Source organism: Pimephales promelas, chromosome 24 (assembly GCF_988280905.1).
Source record: "Pimephales promelas chromosome 24, fPimPro1.hap1.1, whole genome shotgun sequence".
Taxonomy (NCBI): domain Eukaryota; kingdom Metazoa; phylum Chordata; class Actinopteri; order Cypriniformes; family Leuciscidae; genus Pimephales; species Pimephales promelas.
Window position 1 is genome coordinate 2,062,132 of NC_142792.1, and position 24,211 is coordinate 2,086,342.

At 35.6% G+C, this 24,211-nt stretch overlaps 1 protein-coding gene across 1 annotated transcript; it reads right to left on the minus strand.

Moving 5' to 3' along the window:
- Nucleotides 1-904: 904 nt before the first annotated feature.
- nampt1 (nicotinamide phosphoribosyltransferase 1) lies at nt 905-21,716 on the minus strand. Its single transcript, XM_039660704.2, has 11 exons — nt 21,483-21,716; nt 15,887-16,043; nt 13,965-14,068; nt 13,758-13,886; nt 10,588-10,746; nt 10,200-10,336; nt 9,415-9,640; nt 6,238-6,357; nt 6,015-6,155; nt 5,268-5,402; nt 905-2,431 (listed from the first exon to the last, which is right to left on the minus strand). The coding sequence occupies exons 1-11, from the start codon at nt 21,699-21,701 to the stop codon at nt 2,318-2,320; spliced, it is 1,641 nt and encodes a 546-aa protein (XP_039516638.1). The 5' UTR covers nt 21,702-21,716; the 3' UTR covers nt 905-2,317.
- Between the last annotated feature and the right edge of the window lie 2,495 nt (nt 21,717-24,211).

The window sequence follows — 24,211 nt, forward strand, 5'->3', positions numbered from 1 at the left end:
TTATATATTTATTATAGATTATTTGTTATATAGAACATTTGGCACTTATCTTTTGTGCAATGATTGGCTGCAACCAAACATGACTAGTAAATACATTTTCTACATCAAATGTCCACTGTATCGAGAGTAATACAAGTCAGACCAGAATTGGTATGATATTGCTTTTTATTTAAACTTTCACACTAATGTTCCTTAACACAGTTTTAAACTCGTGATCAAAATGAAGTGATTTATTAACTAGATTGAAGGCTAGTGCATCGAGAAACAACTTACTGTCCTTACAGCAGCTATAAAAGGGAATGGTTTCGTCTTGTTCACTATTCCATAAAAAAGGAAAAGAAATAATGACATTTCAGCAAAAAGGGATCGAGTGTTGTGTTTTCAATATGCTGTCGAAACGGCATCGGTCATGTTCGTTTAAAATATCAGAAGAGGTTGAAACAAAACGGGAGACCCAACATATACATAAAAACAACCATGAAATTATAATTAGCAAGTATTGTCAACCAAGTGTACAATCCAACATGTACACACACACACACACGTGCCAGAGACTAACTGAACATCAGTCTTCTACAGATCGTAACAGATCAGTGAATTTTCTGTTGTTACAAAATGGGCATTAGACAAAAATAAACAGATCTCTATTTGCACTAATAAGAAGCCAGCTCTCTCAAAATAAAAACACACGCCGATATATACAAGAGAGGAGGCAGTTTGGCCACATTATTCAGACTATGGATATTTACTATGGTAACTCTGACGGTATTTTACACCCGTCATACAAAATAATGATTCTGGAAACATTAAGTATACAAAATAGTAAAACCAAGCTCTTGTAAAATGATTCCTGCTGTATAATAAAACCTGTGTTTTCAAATAAAGCTGTAGTGAATATTTTAAAAAAAAAGATGTTTTTGTCGCCTTAAATATATCATGATGGAGCATTTAATATGTTGGCAAAACCTGGGAAATGTAGAAAGTGAAGGGTCTATTTTATCTGGTTGAATTCTGTCTCAAACATGTCCAGATTATATTTCACCCCCAAAAAATATCAAGAGAGAAATTGGAAATTATATTTTGCATAAAGGAAATGAATCTTCCTCTTAGAACCGTTGAGATTGAAAAAAAAAAAGTATATTTAAAAAATATAATATTTATACATCATGCTAGTATGTGATGCTTTTAATGTAAGTTGATATAAAAAAATATTGTAATATTAAAAAATACTGAATTACAGTAACATTTAATATTTTCAGTGTTAATAAACGATTAATCGGGAATAATCGCATCCAAAATAAGTTTGTGTTTACATAATATAAGTGGGTGCACTGTGTATAATTATTTTGTAAATATATATATATATAAATACACACACATGCATGCATATTTAAGAAAAAAAATATTTTTTATATGTAAAATATTTAAATTTATATATAATATAAATTATATATAAATCTATATACAGTATATACTACATACAATATTTCTCAAATATATACAAGCATGTGTGTGTATATTTATATACATAAAATAATAATACACAGTGCACCCACATATATTATATAAACACAAACTTTTATTTTGGATGCGATTAAACATTTGACAGCTCTAGTTAATAATGAGAATCACTGTTGACAACTACAGTAAAACAAAATTGTGGTATTTTAAATAATAATAAAAAAAATCCTTATATTGCGAAATAAAAAATACTGCAAACTGTTAATAATAAGAAAGGTTAATGAGAATTACAGTAAAAAATTCTGGACACTACGAATTTTTGGTAAAATGTGCTTAAACACGAAAGCTTCATTTCCTTTATGCAAAATTAAGTTTCTCAATCAGTTCTTTAGATTTTAGGGCGTAGCTAAACATGTTCCTGCGAGTTTCTCCATAGACATGAAAATAGAAAGGACAAACACAAAGAGAATGAACATATCCCTCTCTCCTTTGCATAAAGGAATAGATTAATCCTTTGATAAAGTGAAAACCCTACACACAACATTCACATTCGACAAACACTGAACGATTACCTTTCAATCCTACAGTCAAGCAAAGCGAAATCTTCTCGCGCTATACGCACACATATACGTCTCCATTCCTGCAAAGACGTGTGATCAATAGCACGCTTGGTCAAATACACAGTTACATGATTTAAATAGCATGACAATTGCTCTCATCCGCCATTAGAAAGAGACATTGAAGCATAGTGGAGTCAGTAGACAGAAACACAGATCAGCTCTGTACACTGAACTGAAGGTGGGGTAACTGTGTGTGTCCTCACGTCTGAGGATGATGGGTAGAGAGAGGACTGATCTCAGAGCAGCAGATCCTTCACTTCGCTCTCCTTCAGCTTGGCATTGTCTCTGACCTCATCGAAGGTGTACGACTTGACAATCTTCCCGTTCCTGAACACAGTGTGCAGCAAGTCCTGCGAGGGGACAAACACCGTATCCTATGTTAATCAGAGTTGTTGTCCTAACCATCTAATGTGTTTTAACATCACTACTGTATGGCTGCATTTACACTGCAGGTCTTGATGCCCAAATCCGATTTTCTGACTGTATCCGATTTTTTTGACGACCTGCTTACATCATCTTTTAAAAGTGACCCATATCCGATTTTTGCACTGCTGAAACTACCAAATGCAGACGTTCTGACCCGGGAAATTAAGCAAAACAGCACGAAATTCAATGGATGCCGATGCGAATAAAATTATCCAGTGTTTTCTTGATACAATATTTCAATAAGTCATCAAAACACTGTTCTCGTACGGCGGAGAAAAAAAAGAGGAGAGGCTCTGGCCATGAGCACTTAAAGGAGAACTCCGGCGAACAATGAACCTTTGGTCTAATAAAACATCGGTACCTAGTCAATCGTTCTCTGAGATTTGTTTTCTTGATAATCGAATGTAAAGAGTTTTATCTCTAAAAACTGTTTAGCGTATATTGCTAGTACTGGGGCCATTGACTAAGTAAAAGAAATCGCTAGTTTATACCACTAACAAGGCTCAAAATAGCCCCACACTAACACAGTAACATAATGAGGCTCCATACATACAAAACGAAGCATTGAGAACTTTGTAAGTGTACAGACCGTTTAATAAGAAGAAACTTTATGAAGACAGTTCATTTCGTGTATACAGACAGGAGCCATCTTAAAAAATAGTCTCGATAAGTCGATCCCCGAATGACGTGCTGAGTGATCTGAACTGTATGAAGTTCAGCGAACTTCTGAACTGTATGAATGGCGTTCGGGGATCGACTTATCGAGACTATTTTTTAAGATGGCTCCTGTCTGTATACGCGAAATGAACTGTCTTCATAAAGTTTCTTCTTATTAAACGGTCTGTACACTTACAAAGTTCTCAATGCTTCGTTTTGTATGTATGGACCCTCAGTATGTTACTGCGTTAGTGTGGGGCTATTTTGAACCTTGTTAGTGGTATAAACTAGCGATTTCTTTTTACTTAGTCAATGCCCCCAGTATTAGCATTATACGCTAAACAGTTTTTAGAGATAAAACTCTTTACATTCGATTATCATGAAAACAAATCTCAGAGAACGATTGACTAGGTACCGATGTTTTATTAGACCAAAGGTTCATTGTTCGCCGGAGTTCTCCTTTAAAACGATGCCTCATATCTCGTCAAATGTCTTCAAAAACGGATTTATTTCTGTAACAACCCTGTATTTTTGCCTGCACTCTTCACCCCAAACACTCAAAAGACATGAAACCTCCGCATTGCTCCACTGTGTGTATCCTTTCTTCCATCGCGCACTTTTTAATGACGTACGACTCGCATTACCGGGAATATCCGATTTGTCTGCTTACATGGCACACACAAATGCACGTATCTGATTCATATCCGATTTATTACCACATATGAATGAGGCCTGAATCCGATTATTCCTGCTTACACGTTCACCGGTCATATCCGATCTGTGCCACATGAGAGGAAAAAAATCGGATTTGGGTCACTTGATCCATGCAGTGTAAACGAGGCCTATGTGATCACTGTATTGTCTTCAAATGCAATATATTTTAAGTGTACACTTGCAATAGTTCCACTTTAGCACAATCAAATATACTTAAGTTATCTTCAGTTGGACCTCTGGATAACTAAAGTGCATTAAGTACACAACTAATTTAGCAGATTTGAAGTATATTAATTTAGTATACTAACAGTGCAAATCCAGGGTGTTTAGATATTTAGTGCGTAATATGTAAATGTATTTGTAGTGTACTTAGCATAAAATAAATGTATTTCAAATATATTTTATAGTGCTGTCAAACGATTAAAATGTTTAATCGCGATTAATCGCATTAATGTCATAGTTAACTCGCGATTAATCGCACATTTTTATCTGTTCTAAACGTCTCTTGATTTCTTTTTGTTGCATTATTTTTTTCTCATTTTAATGCTCTTATCAATATGGAAAAGTGGAAAAGTAGAAAAATTATTATTGAAAATAACATTGGAATAGTGTTCAATTTCACACTAACATACAGTCTATAAATAATCTCTCACACAATGTAACACTGTGTATCAATAAAAGGGTGAAAGAAATACTGACGAGGCCCTGATATTGGCGAGGGGGCGGAGAATTCGCATCATCTGTGTGTGTGTGTGTGTGTTTGCTTGGCCATCATCAAGTGTTATTTCAGACTGGACGTGCTGTGATGATGATCGCTCAGTTCACAACGACAAAACACAGATCACTTGATCTTGTCAATGGGACAATATGGCAACTTTTTAAAAGTAAACTTTCCATTCAGAATCTTAGGGCATCCATCCACTCAAAAGTAACGTTACTATTTGGCCGGCTCGCAAGCCGAAACGAGTGTGTGAGGACGTTTTGTTGCTTCTTTGACCAAAGCGCAAGCAGATCAAGACCATAAACAAAAAAACAGGCACGCCGCAAACACACGTTTGGGCTTGCGAGCCGGCTTTGAGTGTGCGAGTGCGAGACGCCGAAATGGATCAGGACGCATGCAAAAGCATGTAAAAAAACTACAAAGTTTGCTAGGACAAACAGACCGTTAATCGCGCGATAAAAAAATTAACACCGCTAAAATGGGTTTGCGTTAACGCCGTTAATAGCCAGTTAAACTGACAGCCCTAATATTTTAGTGTATTTATTTTTCACTAGGGTACAGCTGCACAAATAATCCTTAAAAGATCACGATCAAGATTCAAACACCCATTCAAACACATCATCAAGCTAAATGCATGATTCATTTTTAATCACGCTGAATGAACGCACCTCTCCATACTCCTCCAGATCACCTTTGCCCTCTTCCAGAGTGACGAAATCTCCACTTGGCGTCCTGTGAAGAGAAAGCCGACCCTTCTTTGACCTTTTGTTGGGGTCAGCAACAGGATCTTTGAAGACGTTTACCTGTAATTGACAACATCTTATTAGTTAGTTCATAATAAATCCTACATTTTCTGAATTATGCATACTATATACAAGGTCAGATATATTTCTGTTTCTGTAAGGGATGTCAATTTTCAGATGTAATTAAAATCATAAATTGACTGATTAACTGTTCACATTAATACCGCAAAATGAATGTTTAGGTCTCCAATTACCATACACATTAGGCTCATCATAAGTACAATTAAAGATGAAGCACCGATATGAACACGCTGTCCGATAACCGATAATTCTTTATGTGAAAGCCGATATATTGATATACAAATTTTTACAAAACCAAAATTCTCACCATTAAAAGCCATGTCCCAAGCACACAATTATAATGTTCTCATAATTTTATGTAGCTTATATGACAGCACATACTGTATTTTCCCTTTTTCCAATTATATTTCAAGCAATTCAAAAAACAACAGTGCGAATCTGGAGTGTCTCAGCTGAAGGAAATAATCCATTATTTATTGGCATTAATATAGGCCAAATTTTAAAAATTAAAAACCATTATAAATGAATATATATCGTCCGATACCGATATGGTGGAATCCCTACTAAATGCAAAAGCTAGTCGGTACTTACGCCCAGTCCATTCGTCACCACGTAACTGCACTTAAAAGAGCAGTTGAGCAGATCTCGGGTCAGTTTCTGCAGCAAAGCTCCTCCTGAGCCGAAAGAAATGTTCTCGATGCTCCATCTGTGCTTTTTCATGCCCTCTACAATCTGTATAAAACAATCAAACGGGTACAGAATGAGTTTAAACTCACCAAGAGCATACAGATAGCATTGAGTCTGACATACACACCTCCTGTAAAGTATTGATGTCCACGCCGTCACCCTGAATGACTCTGATGTAGGGCGGAAGCACTTTATAGCCTTTAGAGTTCTCAACCGGATGAAATTTCTTTCCTAAAATCTCTAGGACCTGGAAGACAAGATATAATGATCACAACTTTATGTGTGCTGCACAAAAATCTTTGCAAATGTGTTCCTAATATTTCTTATACCTTCAAAATAGGAAAGGAAAGCACTTAGTTTTGAAAGAAATATATTAGGGCTGTGCAAAAGTTAATTGCGATTAATCGCATCCAAAATAAAAGTCTGTGTTTACATAATATATTTGTGTGTGCTGTATATAATTATGTTGTATATATAAATACACACACATGCATGTATATATTTAAGAAAATGTGTTATTCATACATCAAATATTTATATTTTTATAATATAGATTATGTATTTATAAATATATACAGAATTTAAGCGCAAATAATTCTTAAATATATACATGCATGCATAGGTATTTATATATACAAAATAATTATATACAGCACACACAAATATATTATGTAAACACAGACTTTTATTTTGGATGCGATTAATCGCAATTAACTTTTGCACAGCCCTAAAATATATATATATATATATATATATATATATATATATATATATACACACACATACAGTATATATACAGTATATACATTAGGGGTGGCACGGTTCACAAAACCCACGGTTCGGTTTGTATCACGGTTTTAGGGTCACGGTTTTCGGTTCTGTACGGTTCTTGTTATTTTTTCTTTTAATCTTTAACACTCCAGAAATGTACTTCAGCATGTGATATATAGCTTAATTATCCACACTTTAGGATACAGTATTAAAAATATATATATTATATTCATGCAATCATGCACAAACTGAATTTGACTCTTTGACTTTAAGCACATTTTGGGACTATCTCAGAGGAAAGCTAGGTGAGATTTAGATACAGCAAGAGAGAAGAAATTGACATGCTTTTTGTTTATTTGGCAAAAAAAAGGAGAATGTGTATCACTATCATACAAGAACTTGTGCATTTTTATCACATAAATCTTATTTACACAAAGAAATTAACTTTCATGTATCAACTGCTAACTTTTGTAGCTCTTACCAAAATTCTATCTTTTAAAAGAAAAAGAGAGCAACTCTTAAAACACTGTCTTTTAAATGTCAATATACATGAAACCTCATTGCCTATAGATAATTAAGCTATAGCAATAGCAAAGGCCATAAACATAAAGTGAAATTTAAGTTCAACCTCAACACAAAAACAGTATCAACAATGCTTCTATTCCCAAAATGTGAGGGTACTTTTTTCCACTTAAAATTAAAGTGCAGGGTTTGGAAACGTATGACTGAAGCTCTTATCTATAAAGTGCCACTGTAGTTAAATTAAAATATCATAACATGAAATCCAAAATGTTCCCACACACCGGACTTATAGCATAGACTTATACGACGCTGGCGCGTCCTCCAACTCCCTCATCTCTCCCACTTGCCATTTCTCCGCGTGCCGTGACCTGCAGCGCTCCATACTCCACTTTTACTGGCTTGTTTATTAACTTGAACCGGCGCTGCACAGAGCGATCGGTAATGACATCAAATACCGCGAAAGTGATGAATGCATACGGAGCCGACTCGCGCTAGATTGATGTTATTCACCGATCGCTCTGTGCAGCGCCGGTCCAAGTCGAACAAGTTTATGTCGCGCGAAAAGAAAACACGTCACATACGGGCACGAGGTTACATTGCGCATGCATCGAACCGTGAGACGCACACGCGCTCCGAACCGAGACAAGCGAACCGAACGGTTCGGGTGTTTTTTCATGTACCGTGCCACCCCTAATATACATATATATATATATATATACACACACACACATACAGTATATATACAGTATATACATATATATATATATATATATATATATACACATTTCAGACACCTTCAACATTTCTCACATTATCACAATTTATTTGTAGTTTTTTTCTAAAAGTTTAGAAAATGGTAATAAAATATGATAAGATTCAGATTATTTTATTTCATGCCATGTCAGCAGTTAGAGCTATTGTCATGGCAAAAATTAATTTACAAAAATACAAACATCTTAAATAAAAACAACATTTTAATTTACATATGATAACCTTTTCAGGCATAATCTCATTAAATATGTCCTTAGAATAAGAGCCTTCTGTTCGCGTTAAGTCCAGGACAATCTAATAAAAAATTTTGACGGATAAAGGAATTTTACAAAACATACATAAAGTTGGGTCTTCACCTTTAAGCAAAAAAGCATGGGTCAAAGTTGTATGACCCATACGGCATCTGGTGTAGACCACTTGATCAAATCTAGTTTTAAAATTGGTAGAAAGTCTGTTTGTTATTTCCGGATGAGTTTCATACAACTTATTATTCTTGCACATATTCCACTCTTCTTGCCACTTATTTAAAATATATCGGTTAATAATCGGTAGGGTTGGGTATCGAGAATCGATTGGAAACGAGACTAACTTTTAGTTTTTCCCGGAATCGTTCAAAAGTTAAAATTTCGATTCCTAGTTTTAATATTCACAGTCCGCCGAGCGGAAGAAGAAACCGCTGAACAACACCAACGAAGAAGCGTCTACCAGAAGTGTTAGCATAACCACGCGAGTCGAACATGAGTACCTTACGTCGGCGATCCAAAGTGTGGCTTCGCTTTTCTAAAAATAACGAAATCTCGGCAAAATTCAAAATTTGTGACAAAAGGAGTATTTTTACAGAAGGAGTATTTCCTTCAGAAAGACCGTTGGTTAGCAAGGTTAGCTAAACTTTTTTGATCCTGCCTATTAAAAGAATCGGAATCGAGAATCGTTAGGAACCGGAATCGAAACAAGGAATCGGAATCAGAATCGTTCAAATTCAAACGATACCCAACCCTAATAATCGGAATATGACAAGAACTCTATATTCTAGTGTCCCGAAGTGTAACACGATTAGTGGACCGGAGGGATTTTTTTCCAAGAAAGCTCTTGCACAAAATAAATTCAAGCACTTTCAAGGACCTGTATCTATTTTCAAAACCTTTCCAGGGCCTCGAATTTTGTTTTTCAGATTCACAAACTTTCAATGATTTCATGAGTACTGTGTGTCCAATGCAAACATGCTAATATGAACGTCTACCTTCAGCACTGTGTCTAGAGGGTTTCCTGAATCAGGTCGGATCAGCAGCGGTGCGTCTGCGCTCCTCATCTCGATCAGACTCCTCAGATCTTCCCCCCAGATCTTCTCACAGGCGTTGTAGATGTCGTAGCTGTCGCTGACGATGGACACGGGGACGGAGGGGAACTGCTTGACAATGTGTTCAAAAGCATCCTTCTCATGGTCCTTCCCCCAGGCAGTGATTGTGCTGCAACACAAGGACATGGTCAGTGAGATGGGGGTCATTTTATTATTGATATGAAATTTAGCAATGCTATAAAAAAGAATGCCTATATATATAAAAACAGTAAACACTACTCCTAAAACCAGAAGTGCTGATCATAAATAGTTTCAGATTATGAGAATTACCACTAGGTGGCAGCATTGACAATATGAGTGCTAAGTTCAATGTACTGCATTGTTGCGTTGCTGAAGTGTGAGGAAATAAGATGGGTGATGAATGAATTAGGCCATGCACCTTATTTTGCCACGTGGAAGTAAGCTAATTTCCTTCGGTGTGCGATACTTGTCCGTTTTAGGTAAATAGTTAGATAAAATGAAAATAATATGGTAAGAAATACCAGTTTTCAATATCAAGCACTATTTTTTGTACAGTTAAAATAACTGGAAGTGGATGACCCCGGAATAAATTGACTCTCACTTACTACACATAAAAAGGAAACCCTGTAGGCTTTAACTTCACTTTCAGGGGTGTGAATAACTATCATCAAGCTCTTATGGGGCGTTTCTGCCTTGAGTCGTTTCACCTGTGTTCTGCAGCTGGTACTGAGTAACCAGGAACCGGGTCTTTGGTGCCGTAGTACTTCTTGATAACACCGATCCCGGCCACAGTGTCTGTTCCTTTGAAGTTTACCAAGTGTGCAGATGCGCCGATACCAGCCGTCTGGAAACGAGACACGAGTTTAAACGCATAGCTAATGCAGAAATTAAACCACTGAGAGAACATTACAGCGGTGAGGATGTTTGATATGTATTTAATGCTGGGTATTTACACTATGTGTGTTACAAATACAAGTAAGGAGACACTTTTGACTTGGATAGAGTCTCATCGTAGGTAGACATTTAGACCAACGTGGCACTTAAATCAGATTTGTGGGTTTTGGTTAAAAGCTTTGAAATGAAGTGCAGCAACACCTCTTGAGATGAAACCCCTCGGTAGCCGAAGTCATGCAGTTTATATTCCAGTCCCACCAGACTTCCTGACGTTTCCATGAGATACTTGGCCAGAATCTTCTTCTGCTCTCGTGAGTTAGTTGCGACGGTGATGGGATACCAGGACTGAACCAGGATAGTCTGTTAAGGAGACAAACGCATCATTTCAACACTTCCCCTTAGCTATTACCACACAATTGTCTTGGTTAACCCTCTGGGGTTGTTCGTTTCAGAGTCACACTCGGGGTGTTCGGGTCCAAATGGACCCAAAGGGCGGGATTCATATTTAAAAAAAAAAATTATAATTTCTTTTTTTTTTTACTCGTTTTTTATTTTTTATATATATATATATATATATATATATATATATATATATATAATATTTTTTCTTTTCTTTTTAGGTGTTTTGAGAAAATTTAAAAAAAATAAAATAATTATAATAAGTATTAATGCAATAATAATAATAATAATTTCCCCCCATTGAACATAATAGAAAAAATATTTTTTTTTTAATTTTTTTTAAAGCTGTATTTCATTTTAGAGTCAAGCCTAGGCCTCAAAAAAGCAATTTTTGAAATGAGATGGATTGCATCTGATGGACAAACTGAGCATTTTAAAAATGCAAAACACATGTATAATCTGAATTTTTTGGTGTGTTTGTGTATAAAAGTGTGTCTGGATGTGTCTGTTTTGCACTCTTGATGTTTTATAGATTCACCCCTTCACTGTTGTGTGCTCTTTTTTCAAGATCGTGGCTAATTTGTAGATTGTATGTACACAAAAAAAAAAACTCACTGTTTTCACATTTTTGCCAATTTCCCATTCATTTTCCATGCGGGTCCATTTGGACCCGAACACCCTAAGTGTGACTATTTTTTTTACAACCACTTAGACTATTCACATCCTGTCCCCAATTTTTTGGGGTGTTCAAATACCAAATACCAACAAAGTCACCAAATTTCGAACCATTCCGGGGAAGCTGTGATTTTTTTTTTTTAATTTTATTTAAATTCTTCGGGTCCATTTGGGCCGGACAACCCCAGAGGGTTAATAAGGATTCTGCATTGTGTGTTTTTAGTTTGTGTAACCGTTTCTTGCAGCTGTTTCTGAATCCATGAACATTTCCTGTGTGTGTTTTCTCTAATGTAGCTTCTGTATCATAACATGTGAAGGGGGCACATTTTTTGGACCTTAAAAATGAAGCTGGTTTACTTTTTTCCTGCGTGTAGTCAGCTGGAACATGAATCCAAAAACAACCGAAAGACCCGCTTCGAGTGCTCACACAGTCAACACAGAGGGTTTACTGGACTTATATAAGGGGATGCCAGGCAGAATGCTTTGTTTAAGACCAGCTGGTCAAGTCAATGTTAGCATACTATTCACACTAACTGATAAGCAACGCTCTTTGGACATCATAGTGTCCCAATCACATGGACTCGTGTGAAATGAGACTCTTGGACATTGATTATAAAGGCATTTAATTTGTTTCAAACCACTGATAACTTTTGAATCTGCTGCAATCCTGTCGTTTGATAGTGATCTTGTAAGTTTGTCATTGAAGAATGTTTGTTGGCAATTAACATCGTAACTTATTTCACCTCAATAACTGGGAAATGTGGGGCGAGATTTTATTTTATCTATCAGGAACTGACTGGATCATGAGTGGGAATTCTGTATTACAAGAGAGTATTCATAAAACAACTGGTTAACTTTATTCAATAGCTCACACAACTTAATAAATTGATGTGAATTAAACAGTCTTTCCCGACTAAGAATAAAATGAACCACCCCTAGTGTATTGTGTGTAAAAATAAATAAATAAATTATATATATATATATATATATATATTGTATTTTACAGAATACACTAAAAATGCAATACTAATATTTATGGCTTAATATCTGCGTTCAAGCGGTAATCCACAGAGCTTTTATTTTGTCAGAAAACCATAGGACGGCTCTTCATAACTATTATCATTTCATCATTATCATGGTTGCATGTTGCGTTTTCAAATGCACATTATGAGTGGCCTAAACTCACAGCAGCTTGCCAGACTATATATCAATATAATTAAATTGCAACCTCTGCGATTTGATAATCGTCAATAACTGTTTTGTGTACTCGCCAACATTGATTTTTACTCAGATTTGGCACTTGGAATTTGGCATGTATTGAGATAAGATGCAAATGGAGTCAATTCTGTTTTCACACTGATTTAAAATCACGAATAAGAATAAGAGATTCACTCCACCCTCACGGCACAAAAAATGAGCCTTGGAATATGAGTGAAGGTTTAGGGGAAGCTTTTTCTAAATATTTTAATTAATCAGTATAATGTCACCTTGCGAGTCTGAAAAGTCTCCAAACATTTGAGTTATTAGTAAGCATCAGTGCCTTCTCATGGTCATCATAAAGGAAGTAGACGTGTTTACAATCTCCTGAATTTACTGGAGAATAGATATGTGGAGCCAAGGGCACATACACACACACACACACACACAGTCTAAATTTACCATCTTCACATGACATGTTTGCCATACATTCAAAGCCATCTGTAAAAGGAGACCTCTTACTCAATTAAAGCGGATTTGAATATACAAATGACAAAACAAACGACCTTTCTCTCAGTGACAGGTGTACTACATCATGATGACTGGATGTCGGGCTGTCAGCATGACTCAGCAGGTTTGATGCTGGAGTTGGAGTTGTGTGGCATGATATGTCACACTGTTTACACGGTCTATTACAGGAAGTTTGACAGGAATAGTCCGATCCATAACTTGGAACGTTTTTAAAACGCTGTAGTCATTACAGAGAAGTCCAATTATATACATAATTCCTCTAAACAAGAAGAGGATCACGCTGCCAAACGGACACCCTACTGTTTACTCTACTAGTGGCTAATATACAGTGCCAAATAAATTATTAATCATATTTTGCACATATATTCTAAATAAGAGCATAAATAAATAGTTAAGATTAAAATGCAGTTTCAAGGCTGGTATTTAAATGGATTCGAGAATAATAATATTTATATATAAATATATATAGATAAAAAAATTAATAAAACGTATACCTAGAAAGCAAAGTAAGTATATTTGGATAAGAGCATTGGATGAATATAAAAATAACTGTAGGGGTCATGACTCACCTCGACCCAGTTAGTAAGCCAGTAGCACTCCGGATCGGTGCTTTCTACGGTAAACAACACATTCCCACGCGGGATAACACTTCCCTCCGGCACAGCCTTAATCTCGATGGGCAGGTGACCCTTGTATTTCTGCAGTCATATCACATAAGGGACGTTAATGAACATTCAGCATAGACGGAAAAATCAGAGAGATGAGTTTCTCCGCACCTCCAAAATGTAATTCCATCCCTTTTCGTTGAAAACATCATCCTGAAAGTGTTCCCGGTAGACCTCCTTTGCTTCCTGAATCTTCTCTGGTGTGACAACCTGTCCTGTGAGTGCAAAAAGAGAGAGGACAACTGTGAGACAAGAGCAACAATACAGATCTCAAGAATGCACATAAACAATACAGGGATAAAAAGACTGCCCCTGCTTGCATGTGTATAACAAGGATGCATTATTGCATTGAGAGAAACTTCTATGCTCACAGTGAAGCTTTGTCTTGCCAATGCAAAATCATGCAAAATGTTTGCATAAATATTAATAAATTCAATCAAATTGACTCAAAATACTCAATTAAAAAGAATAAATATTATAGAACAAAAATCAATTGCATTGGTTTTTACTGGGATGGAGGATGTTTCATTTTTAGGTGTGCGGTCACTTCTCAGGACGTGACTCCAAAACGAAGACCATCAGAGGGTTGAATTTTATGTCTTCATTTGATTACCAAAAAAAAAAAAAAAAAAATGCAGAATTCGTGGGAAATCTTTTCATAGAAATGAAACAAACAAAATATAAATATAAAATGGGTGTTTTTATGAATTCAAGCTGCTAGTTTACTGGTGAATATTACAGTACACAAACATCACAGACAATAATACTTTTATAAATATCTTACAGTTTCTTTACAGTTATTGAAGTAAACATCCCTAAAGTACCGAAAAAAGTACCGTTGGGGACCGGGACTGAATTACAAGTACCGCTACCAATACTGGTTAAAACGTGAATACCCAACCCCAATGAGCGAAACACGGCATGTTGTGTACGTCTAAAATTGGTGTATGCCACATTAATGCAATTATGGTTACCAAGCTTAATCACATCAGTTTAATTGAAGTATTGTATCAACATGTGGTAAAGTTTAATTGCATTATTGACAAAATCCCATTACAAGCACATTATAACTGTGCATGCAAATGTACTCATTGTGGAAGACTTTATATACTCAATATGCACAGTGTATTTCTTATGTGCATGTTTTATTAATGTAATGCATGTTAGCTCATTCTGAAACCTTTTATTGGTGATGTAACGTTAGTAAATAAATCAAAAATTTCACAAACGTATGATAATTTTTTTTTTAACCAATCACATGTTTGTGTGTTTTTTTTAACACATTTACTTAAAAATGTCTGAAATTTAAGTATGGAAATACTATATCATCATTGATGCTTAAATCTTTAAATTCCTTAAGTGTCAAGTTTACAAAATGATCTGCAAAACAAATACTGAGGGCTAGAAATTTAGAAACATGAGATATAGAAATTTAGAAACATTAAACTAACTGTAAAACATTAGCATAAACAACTGATTAGAGGAAAACAGCAATAGAAATAGAAGTAGTGCAACTTTAGTATTTATTACTCTACCAAAGCTGTGAGACAGACTGGTTCGGGCTGCTGTCTTTTGTGGGTTAAAGAGCAGATGTTCTATTGTCTCGTTTCATTCAATAGCACAATTGCTAAAGCCTTCACCCGAGCGCACCATGAAATCCTATACAGTGTAAAAATAGACAAAATTCCTTTATAAATGTGGTATATTTGATCGGCATGCAAGAACTAGACTGCTAGTCACACGTCTTGCACTTAAACTGCCTCTTCCTGCTGCTATTTTCTTAGACTATAACTCTACCATCAAGTTCGGTCATTTAACACTGGCTCCATCACGAGAAAGTCATTTTTTTTTCTTTCTGTTGGAACAAACAGCGTTATTATTTTTCAGCCTGCTTGTGAGCAGAATGAAGCAAACTGACTGTAAGTTTGGAGGGAAGGCTGCATACTTTAGCATGGACACAACCCAAAATTACCCACGGGGCTGCATTTCCCATTCACAAGTTAAATCAGCATTGGCAACCACGTCCAACGTACCTTTCAAGTATTTGTTGAGAATGTACTGAAGCCCATAGAAGACCGTCTTGTCGTATTTGACTTTTCTGAGCTTGGTAGAGTCTGTCCTCTTCTCACGGCACTCAAAGTAAGAATACACCTTACTAGTGTTGGGTGGATACTGTTTGTAATGCGTGACCTGAAAGAAAGAAACAATTATATTATATATTCAATTCATAAAAACAACATAACTCCTCGTGTTGTTCCGCTGGCACTAGGGCTGTCGCGGTAACCGCAATATTGTCGTACCGCGCTTCTGACAAGTCAACCGCAGAGGATAGCACGTAACCGCAGCAACCGCGATATTCACGTTTTTTTTTATAAGGCTATACCCTTCTTGTTTTGAACTTAATGCATGTGTATTGAATGTTAAACAAGTTCATAATGATAACAAGACTGTTTATCATGGTGATGATGTGTAGCCTACAGGCTTCACACAGACAGTGAAAGAGAGAGATCGGAAGAGCGCGTGCGATTACCTGCGTCTGTCTTTGAAGTCGTGAAAAGCTTGTCGTGTCAAAGGGAAGCGGAAAATTTGTCGCATCATCATTTTAACGTTCTCTTCACGGGTATTTTCCCATAAATGCGCGTCAGCAGCAGCGCTGGTCAGCATCCCACAACACAAGGAAGCCGAAATAAAATCAGTGAGTCACGCATTGAATCAATGGGTCTCTAATAAGTGAAGCATCAGCTTCAGCATTGCCCATGTGACGCATTGCTGCTCAGCTGAGCCTTGAAAAGTAGAATCTCAAAGTTAAAAATAAATAACATCTTGTTGAATCAGCTTTTTTAAACGTGTTCGTTGAATGAACGGTTCAATGACTCACTCAAAGTCCGTTGTCATAACAATATGCGCGCTGAGTGAAAGTCTTTCAATGCGCATATACTGTAGACGCTGTTAGTTTCGGTTACATTGGTTACTGAAAATGTCCTCGTTTTTGTCCACATCGTAAACATTATTTATATAGCAACAAAAAACATATAAATTAATTAATTAGATAAATAAATAAATGGCGGTAATACCGCATATCGCGCTATTGAGCCACTCAACATTACCGCAAGGGAAATTCCATAACCGCGACAGCCCTAGCTGGCACTGCTCTGTATTTGCAAATATGCTAATGGATGTCAACCATTTCTTGTAATTCAGACTGATGCTGGGTTTGACTCCAGCTTGTCTGCCAGACCTCCAGCACCAAATTAAACACATTATTAGACAGACATCTAGCCTGGCTAACTTCAGACCACGTCTCAATGTGATCTGGGAACCATGATTTCTTCAGGAAAAAATAATAAAATAATCAAGTTTGCCCTCTTGCTCTTCAAAGTGTTGTGATATAAATACACCCTATGCCGGGAACGTGACTACAGTTACACAAGATATCAAACAGACAACCTACTTAGCTAGCTCACTTCTGATATTTTGTGCATGCTGACCTTTCCCTGGCAGTTTCTGGCTGTTCTCCTGTGTACAGGGCAGCCTGGGAAAGGTTACAGACTTATGGTTATGCCCGACAGCTACAGGTGCTGTTCCCTCGCACCCTGAGGGTTAACTTCAGGAAGCTTTTTCTCCCAAAGGGCAGAAGTGCCTGTGGAGCAGCAGCAGCCGTGGAAGCCCTTTCCCTTCTGGAAAAGACCGTTCATGTGAACAGCTGCATGTGGTCCAGGCATGTGCAACAACTGGCTGTGTGTGCACGGAGGCATGCCACAGAGTTCAGGCTTCAGATCAAGAAAACCAGCCACGGTTTCAGCCTAGGAGGTTGTATGAGAGTTATTTTAAGGTGTGGCAAACTGAAATGAAAGTAAAATATTGTGAACAAGTTGTAAAACTAAAGCATTCAGATCTAATCTGATGTTGCCAAGTGGACCCATTGGTCAAAAATGGACTGAAATCTCCTGGCGGCTGAGCGATTTACTTTATTTGTATTTAAATTTTGGCTTCAAACGATTATAAAAACACAATAATAGAGATAAAACGATACCCTAAAGCAGTACACTTTGCCACTCTTTAATATACAAATCACTCAAATCATGTAACATGACTGTCGTTAAATGCAGTGTATTGTGGGCTGTGCTAAATATTAAAAAGAGTTATTCATCTCAAGAGGCTTTCTGTGTACGACCTCCGAGATGGAGCGAAATTGGCTAAATGTGTAGACAAGTGAGGTATGAGGTTTCAGATGGTCAAATACTAACGAAAATAAGGCGAGTATTGTCATAAACACAGGCAGTAATGTCTCAAGTAAACATAAACAGTTAGGAAAGAAAGTGCATTTGGTCTTAAAGTGACAGCAGCCTAATATATCTGCCATAAGTCATTAATGTTAATCAAACAAAAGACAGAAAACATTACTGATGTGTGTTTCCAGTCCAAATATCAAACATTTCTTAAATCAAGATACATTTACTAACGTATTAAAATGACTTAAGTCTTGTCTTCTGGGGAAATGAAATAAAAATGAAGTTGATGCTTAAAAAAAGCTAAATTATACGTCAATGGTGTAAGAAAAAATATCTTAATACAAACAGAAAATTTCTTTCCCCTGGAATCTATTTTTCTTTCTTTTCCCCTTTTCTTTCCCCTGGAGAACAAGACATAATATCTTATCTCATTTAGTATGCGTCTTGATTTACATTTTTTTAGATATTTGGTCTGGAAACAAGACAAAAATACCAAGTAAGAAAAGTATTTTTTGCAGTGTTTAATCGAATCCATTTGTAGCTGGCATAAACGTGTTATTGCGAATGACAGTCGGTCCGTGGGAAGTGAGTGAATGCGAAGAGACAAGATCGAAAAACTTTAAATCCTTCATTTTAAAATATACTGTGCTTTATCCAGTTGTCCACTGTGTCATATTCAATGTATGTAAAATTAGTGTTACCTTGTCTTTATTTGCAAAAAATATGATTGCCAGTGCGCACGAAATCACCAGATTACTGAGTGTGTGACAGTGTTTACTTCCGTTTTATTCACATATTTTTAAAGAATTACTTTATTTGTGTAAAATACTGTAATATGATTGCAGATTCAAGAAGTTACCATCTAAAGTACAAGCATGTTTATTTTAAAGATTGGTTTTCTAATATATTAAATGTTGATTTAAATAAATATAAAGTATATATGTATATGCTTTATATCGGCCACCCTGTTCTATAAGATATCGGCAATCAAAAAAAACAACATCGGTCGACCACTAATCACAATTTATCATAGCAGAGCTCATAGTCTGACCTAATCAACAGTCCTAAAGAAGAACAGAATGAAAATCTACTCACTCATTATCAAGAAGACACAGAAAGCAGACTGTAGTGTTGACTGAATAAATAAGGAGCAGCCAGCTATTTTCCACACGTGATCTATGACCCTGCAATGACCTCTGGGGGATCCTTAAGTAATGAAGCGTCCCTTTAAAGGCTAAATGAACGTGTCGTCAGCCTCAACGCAAAACACGAGAATCCTATTACATCCGCGGTGGGAGGATAAAAGACAATCACATCCACTCCCGTTCTCTAGCAGCACCAAGGAAAGAAAACACTGATCAAACATAGATGAGAACAGATCCACAACATAACAGACAAAACAGAAGTCAAGGACGCTACTCTCAAGGACAGAGAGCTTTGGGTTCAGGTGAAAAGACAAAGACACAAATAACAACTTCAGGACTCAGTCTTAGAAAGTAAAACTTGAGATTCAAAGGTTATGAGACACTTCCTTCTTATCATCTATAAACCGAATAATAAACACTTTGTTTGCATCACGTGTTTGCTGGGAAACGTCAGCAGTCGTTTTTCATGATACAGCATCTCGCAACATTATATTGGCACTTAAAGTATAATAAATAAACTGTATTAACTTTTAAAACACTGTGAAACTGGTTTTGTTTTTAATTTTTGTCCAAGAAATTTGGGGATGCATGCTTGACCAGAGTTTAACACACTTTAAACACACAACAAAATATTGATAGCATGTCTGTTAAGCAGAAATCTGACACAATGTAAGGGACACTCATATATCCACCCAGCACAAGTCAATTAGTTAACACAGATTTAACCTTTCATTTCTATTTCTAATATATATATATATATATATATATATATATATATTCTAATAAATTCTAATATGCTCCACAAATTGCCACAATATTATTATGGTTTAAAAAAATTGTTAATTTTTTTTTATACACTAAATGACTGTTAATTTAGTTTTCAACTTTAAGTTTAATGTTTAATACGTTTTTTCAGTAAATTAAGTTTTTGGGCTGCCAATATTAAAGAGTTAATTCACTCAAAAATGATCCCATAATTGACTCACCCTCAAGCCATCCTATGTGTATATGGCCAGTGAGTTATAAATATTAATATTTTTCTTACAAAAGACCTTTATTAACCCCATGAAGCCATATGAATTACTTTTATGATGGATGGATGTGCTTTTTTGGGCTTCGAAATCTAAGGTAACATTAACTCCCATTATAAAGGTTCGGTTGGAAGAGCCTATATAATATTTAATATTGATTGTGTTCGGCTGAAAGAAGAAAGTCATATACACCTAGGATGGCTTGATGGTGAGTAAATTATGGGATAATTTTCATTTTTGGGTGAGCTAGCCCTTTATGGATAATCGGATATTATTTAAATACATTTTAAAGCATTATATGTATCCAGGCTGTCTAGTGTCATTTTCATGTGAGATATAATATACGAAACCTTTCAAATACTATGTAAAATACTATTTAAAATACTATGCATGAAAAACTGAAATTAATTCATGGTCTTTTTTATATTTTATACATTTATAGAAAACAAGTTTTGGAGTGATGAAAATATATTTTAACTAAGTTTCAGTCGTTAACACTGTTACAGTACACTAATAGTACGTATAATATGTCATGTGAGTTACTTTGCATTAGAAATCATCCATGTTCAGTGCAGCCAGATTAAAGTATATGCAACACATTTAATTGTTTTTCAATACAATTACACTGAATATGTTGAATTTTGAAACTTGAGCCATTTACAAATATAATAATCTACCGTTGTGTAGAATTAATTTAGAAATCTCGATGTACGGAGTCACAACTATTCAAATTGAGCAAATCACGCCGGTGACACGATAACAAAAAGGTCAATACAGGTCTAGTAGAAGGTTAGTTGCACAAATATCATTCATAATTGTTATAATAAATCACGAAACACGGGGTCTTAATGAACTTTATCTAGTTTCGCAAGATGGATCCATTTCCTGAGAAAGCAAATGCTTTCAGTTTTGCTTTAGAGAAAGAAAAACCTCCCCTCAGGATTTTCGCCTCTCGTCCTTAAGGTGTAATAATTCACGCTCTTTTCTGTTTATATTCAGCTATTACTGACATAAACACTTATATTCTGATGAGAGAAAAAAAGATGTGGATGTACCTGTCGTCTCTCCTCACACACATTCGGCCTACCGACCTGACTGACACCGACTCAACCGTTAACGGCCTGAAGGATGAAACCACCTTCATTTCTCGTTCGCTTTCCCCTCAATCACGGGTTCACCGGTGGTGGTGTAACCTAGACTCGGTTTAGGATCTTTGCTCACCTTGTAGGAGTCGGTGGCTAATAAGATGTTGAAGTCCACGGCGCCTGTGTGCAGCTCCATCTTCCCCTTGACGTGACTGGAGTCGCGCGCTGCTGTCAGTTTCTGTTGTTCCCCCTCAACCAACCGCGGTTGATGAGGAGGGGGAGTGACGCAATCGGAATGGGCGGGACCGAATGGGGTGGACTGGCCAATCAGTGGATGAGGACAGCGAGACGTCATTGCAGGGGGTGAGGCGTGGTTTCAAACAGAATGTATTCAACTTTCATAAAAGCTCACAAATACAATGAGATTTAACATAAAACATAGGCCAAATCGATATTGGTGAAAACGTAACAGATCTTACATTGTACAGAGTAAAACATTACATTCTACAAATAATTTTTTTTCATTATGAGAGATAGCTTGGAAGAGAGGCTTGGTACTTCTTTTTTATTGCAAGTAACAGCAATTAACATTCATTCCATTTTGACATTCATACATTTGACATAACAATGACTAGAACTACGAGGGACATAGAGTATTGACATTTAAACAGATAATACAAAAATTATTAAATAAATATAAGGAAAAAAGAAATATATATATATATATATATAAAATAAAAATTATTTGCGTTATTTTTATTTTCTTTGCATTATACTTAAAGCATTATTTTCGTTTAGACTCAAGTAGGGGAATAGAAAGATCTAATTTTAACATGGTATCTCTGTTCGTTTAATACCTGGGATGTTTTAATTGCTTTTTGGTTTCTTTTAAATTTACTTAGGGAACTTGAGGTGCTGTACTTACCGGAAAGTAAATGGATGAATCAGTAAGATAATTAAAAAAACAATAGATTTTTTTTTTTTTTTTTTTTTAGAAAGCCCTTAATTTTAAGTTTTGCTTTATCACGATTGTCCTACAATATAATTTTACATTATATAATTATCAATAGACATTGTTATTTCATTGTTAAAGTATATGTAACCCCTTTATTTTACGTTTTATTTACAAGTGATCCCATAAAATTATTTGTTTTGTGTAATGGACAGAAGGGGAGCCAGACGCGACATTAAATAAGATTTATAATCTAGGTTAAATTAGATTCAACCCATTGGCCTCGGAAAGAAATTAGTAAAGTCTACTGGTAGTGGTTTTTTTTTTTTAAACAAACATTGTAACAGAAAGGAATATCATATTATATTAAGTGTTATGTAATGATTGTGTTAATTGGAAAGCTCTTGTTTTATTTGATCATTTACTGTGATTGTCCTACAATCAAATTTTACATTACAAAATTATCAATTGACATGTATTTCATTAATAAAGTTTATTTAACCCCTTTATTTTATTTTTTATTTACAAGTGGTGGCATAAAATTACATTTTGAACAAAAAAAAAGATGTATATTATGGAAGTATTCGTCATCGATTGTATTTGCACAAAACTGTATTGGTGTTTTCTTTGTGAATTTCTTTTCAGGAGACTACCAGTGGACATAGTGTTTAATTTCATTCTTTAATGTTAATGTTGACCCTTGAATCTCTATGCAATTTAGTTTTAGACAATCATGTCAGTGGGATAGTTTTGGTTTATTGCTTTCAAACAAGATATCTATGAAGCTATAAAGATTATAATACAATTAAAAAGCTATATGAAAGTTATTTTAGCCAATATTTTATCTAGTCGATAAAATGATTGGCATGTTCTGACCAATCTCTGGACTGCTGATAATGACGTCAAGACAGGGCCCACCACCTCAAACTCAGCCAATCACAGGGCTGTTGTAGCCGCTCTCTGATTGGCCGTGTGAAAGGCTGTGTTGATGACGTCAGTTCTACGGATCAGTGACTGCAGTTTCATTTAATGGAAAGAGGGTGAGGCGTCATTAATAGTACGATTTCTAATCTAGGTTAAATACGCGTTGGCCTCAGAAAGAAATTAGTAAAGTCTGATGTTTTTTGTTAGTTCTTTATTTTTTAAACAAACATAAAAAAATAATATAGGATTAGTAGACTTTGTCCTGTTGTGTAACAGCAAGGAGGTGTTATGTACTGAATACTGATTGTAAAATCTTACTGTACATATATGGCTAAATTGCTGAGCCAACCAACCAACCAACCATCTTGAAGTTTCTTTCCATATATATTCACACTCTCTTTCCATAAACTCAAGTTTCATTCCATATTTTCAGCGTTCTATTCATATATTCACAATCATTCCATTTGCAATTTTCTTATATATTCAGTTTCATTCCATATTCAGAGTTCCATTCCATATATTCACACTCTCATTTATTCAAGTCTCATTCTATATATCCAGACTTTCATTCATAATCATATACTCAAACCTCATAGATACAATAATTTCCTGAATGGCATACCATAATAATACCGAGTAGCCTGCATGTATATATAAATGTGTGCCTATCTTGTAACACACCACTAGAGGACACCATTGCACAAATAATATAGTCAAATATTGCCATACTGGGCAAATACCATAGATATATAGGATGCCACACTATATACACTATGTGTAGCTATATGTCTATGGGCAAATACAATGTCTCTAACATTGACACAATGTTAATTGTTTACATGTGAACAACTAAATATAAACTAAATATAAACTCTATACACAGTCTAATAAAATAGTGCTTCGATAAGTGATTGAACTGGAAAAATACCTAAAGATCTTCATCCTTATGCAATCGAAAACCCTTGTTGTCTATGCAAAGACATATTTGC

What these genes read in the sequence shown, in the direction of transcription:
- nampt1 (XM_039660704.2), bottom strand. Translation starts at nt 21,701, where the DNA reads ATGACGTCTCGCTGTCCTCATCCACTGATTGGCCAGTCCACCCCATTC. An exon ending in GGCTTACTAACTGGGTCGAG is followed by an intron (nt 10,747 to 13,757) that starts GTGAGTCATGAC and finishes TCTCCTTAACAG; the next exon opens with ACTATCCTGGTTCAGTCCTG. An exon ending in GTACCAGCTGCAGAACACAG is followed by an intron (nt 9,641 to 10,199) that starts GTGAAACGACTC and finishes CTTGTGTTGCAG; the next exon opens with CACAATCACTGCCTGGGGGA.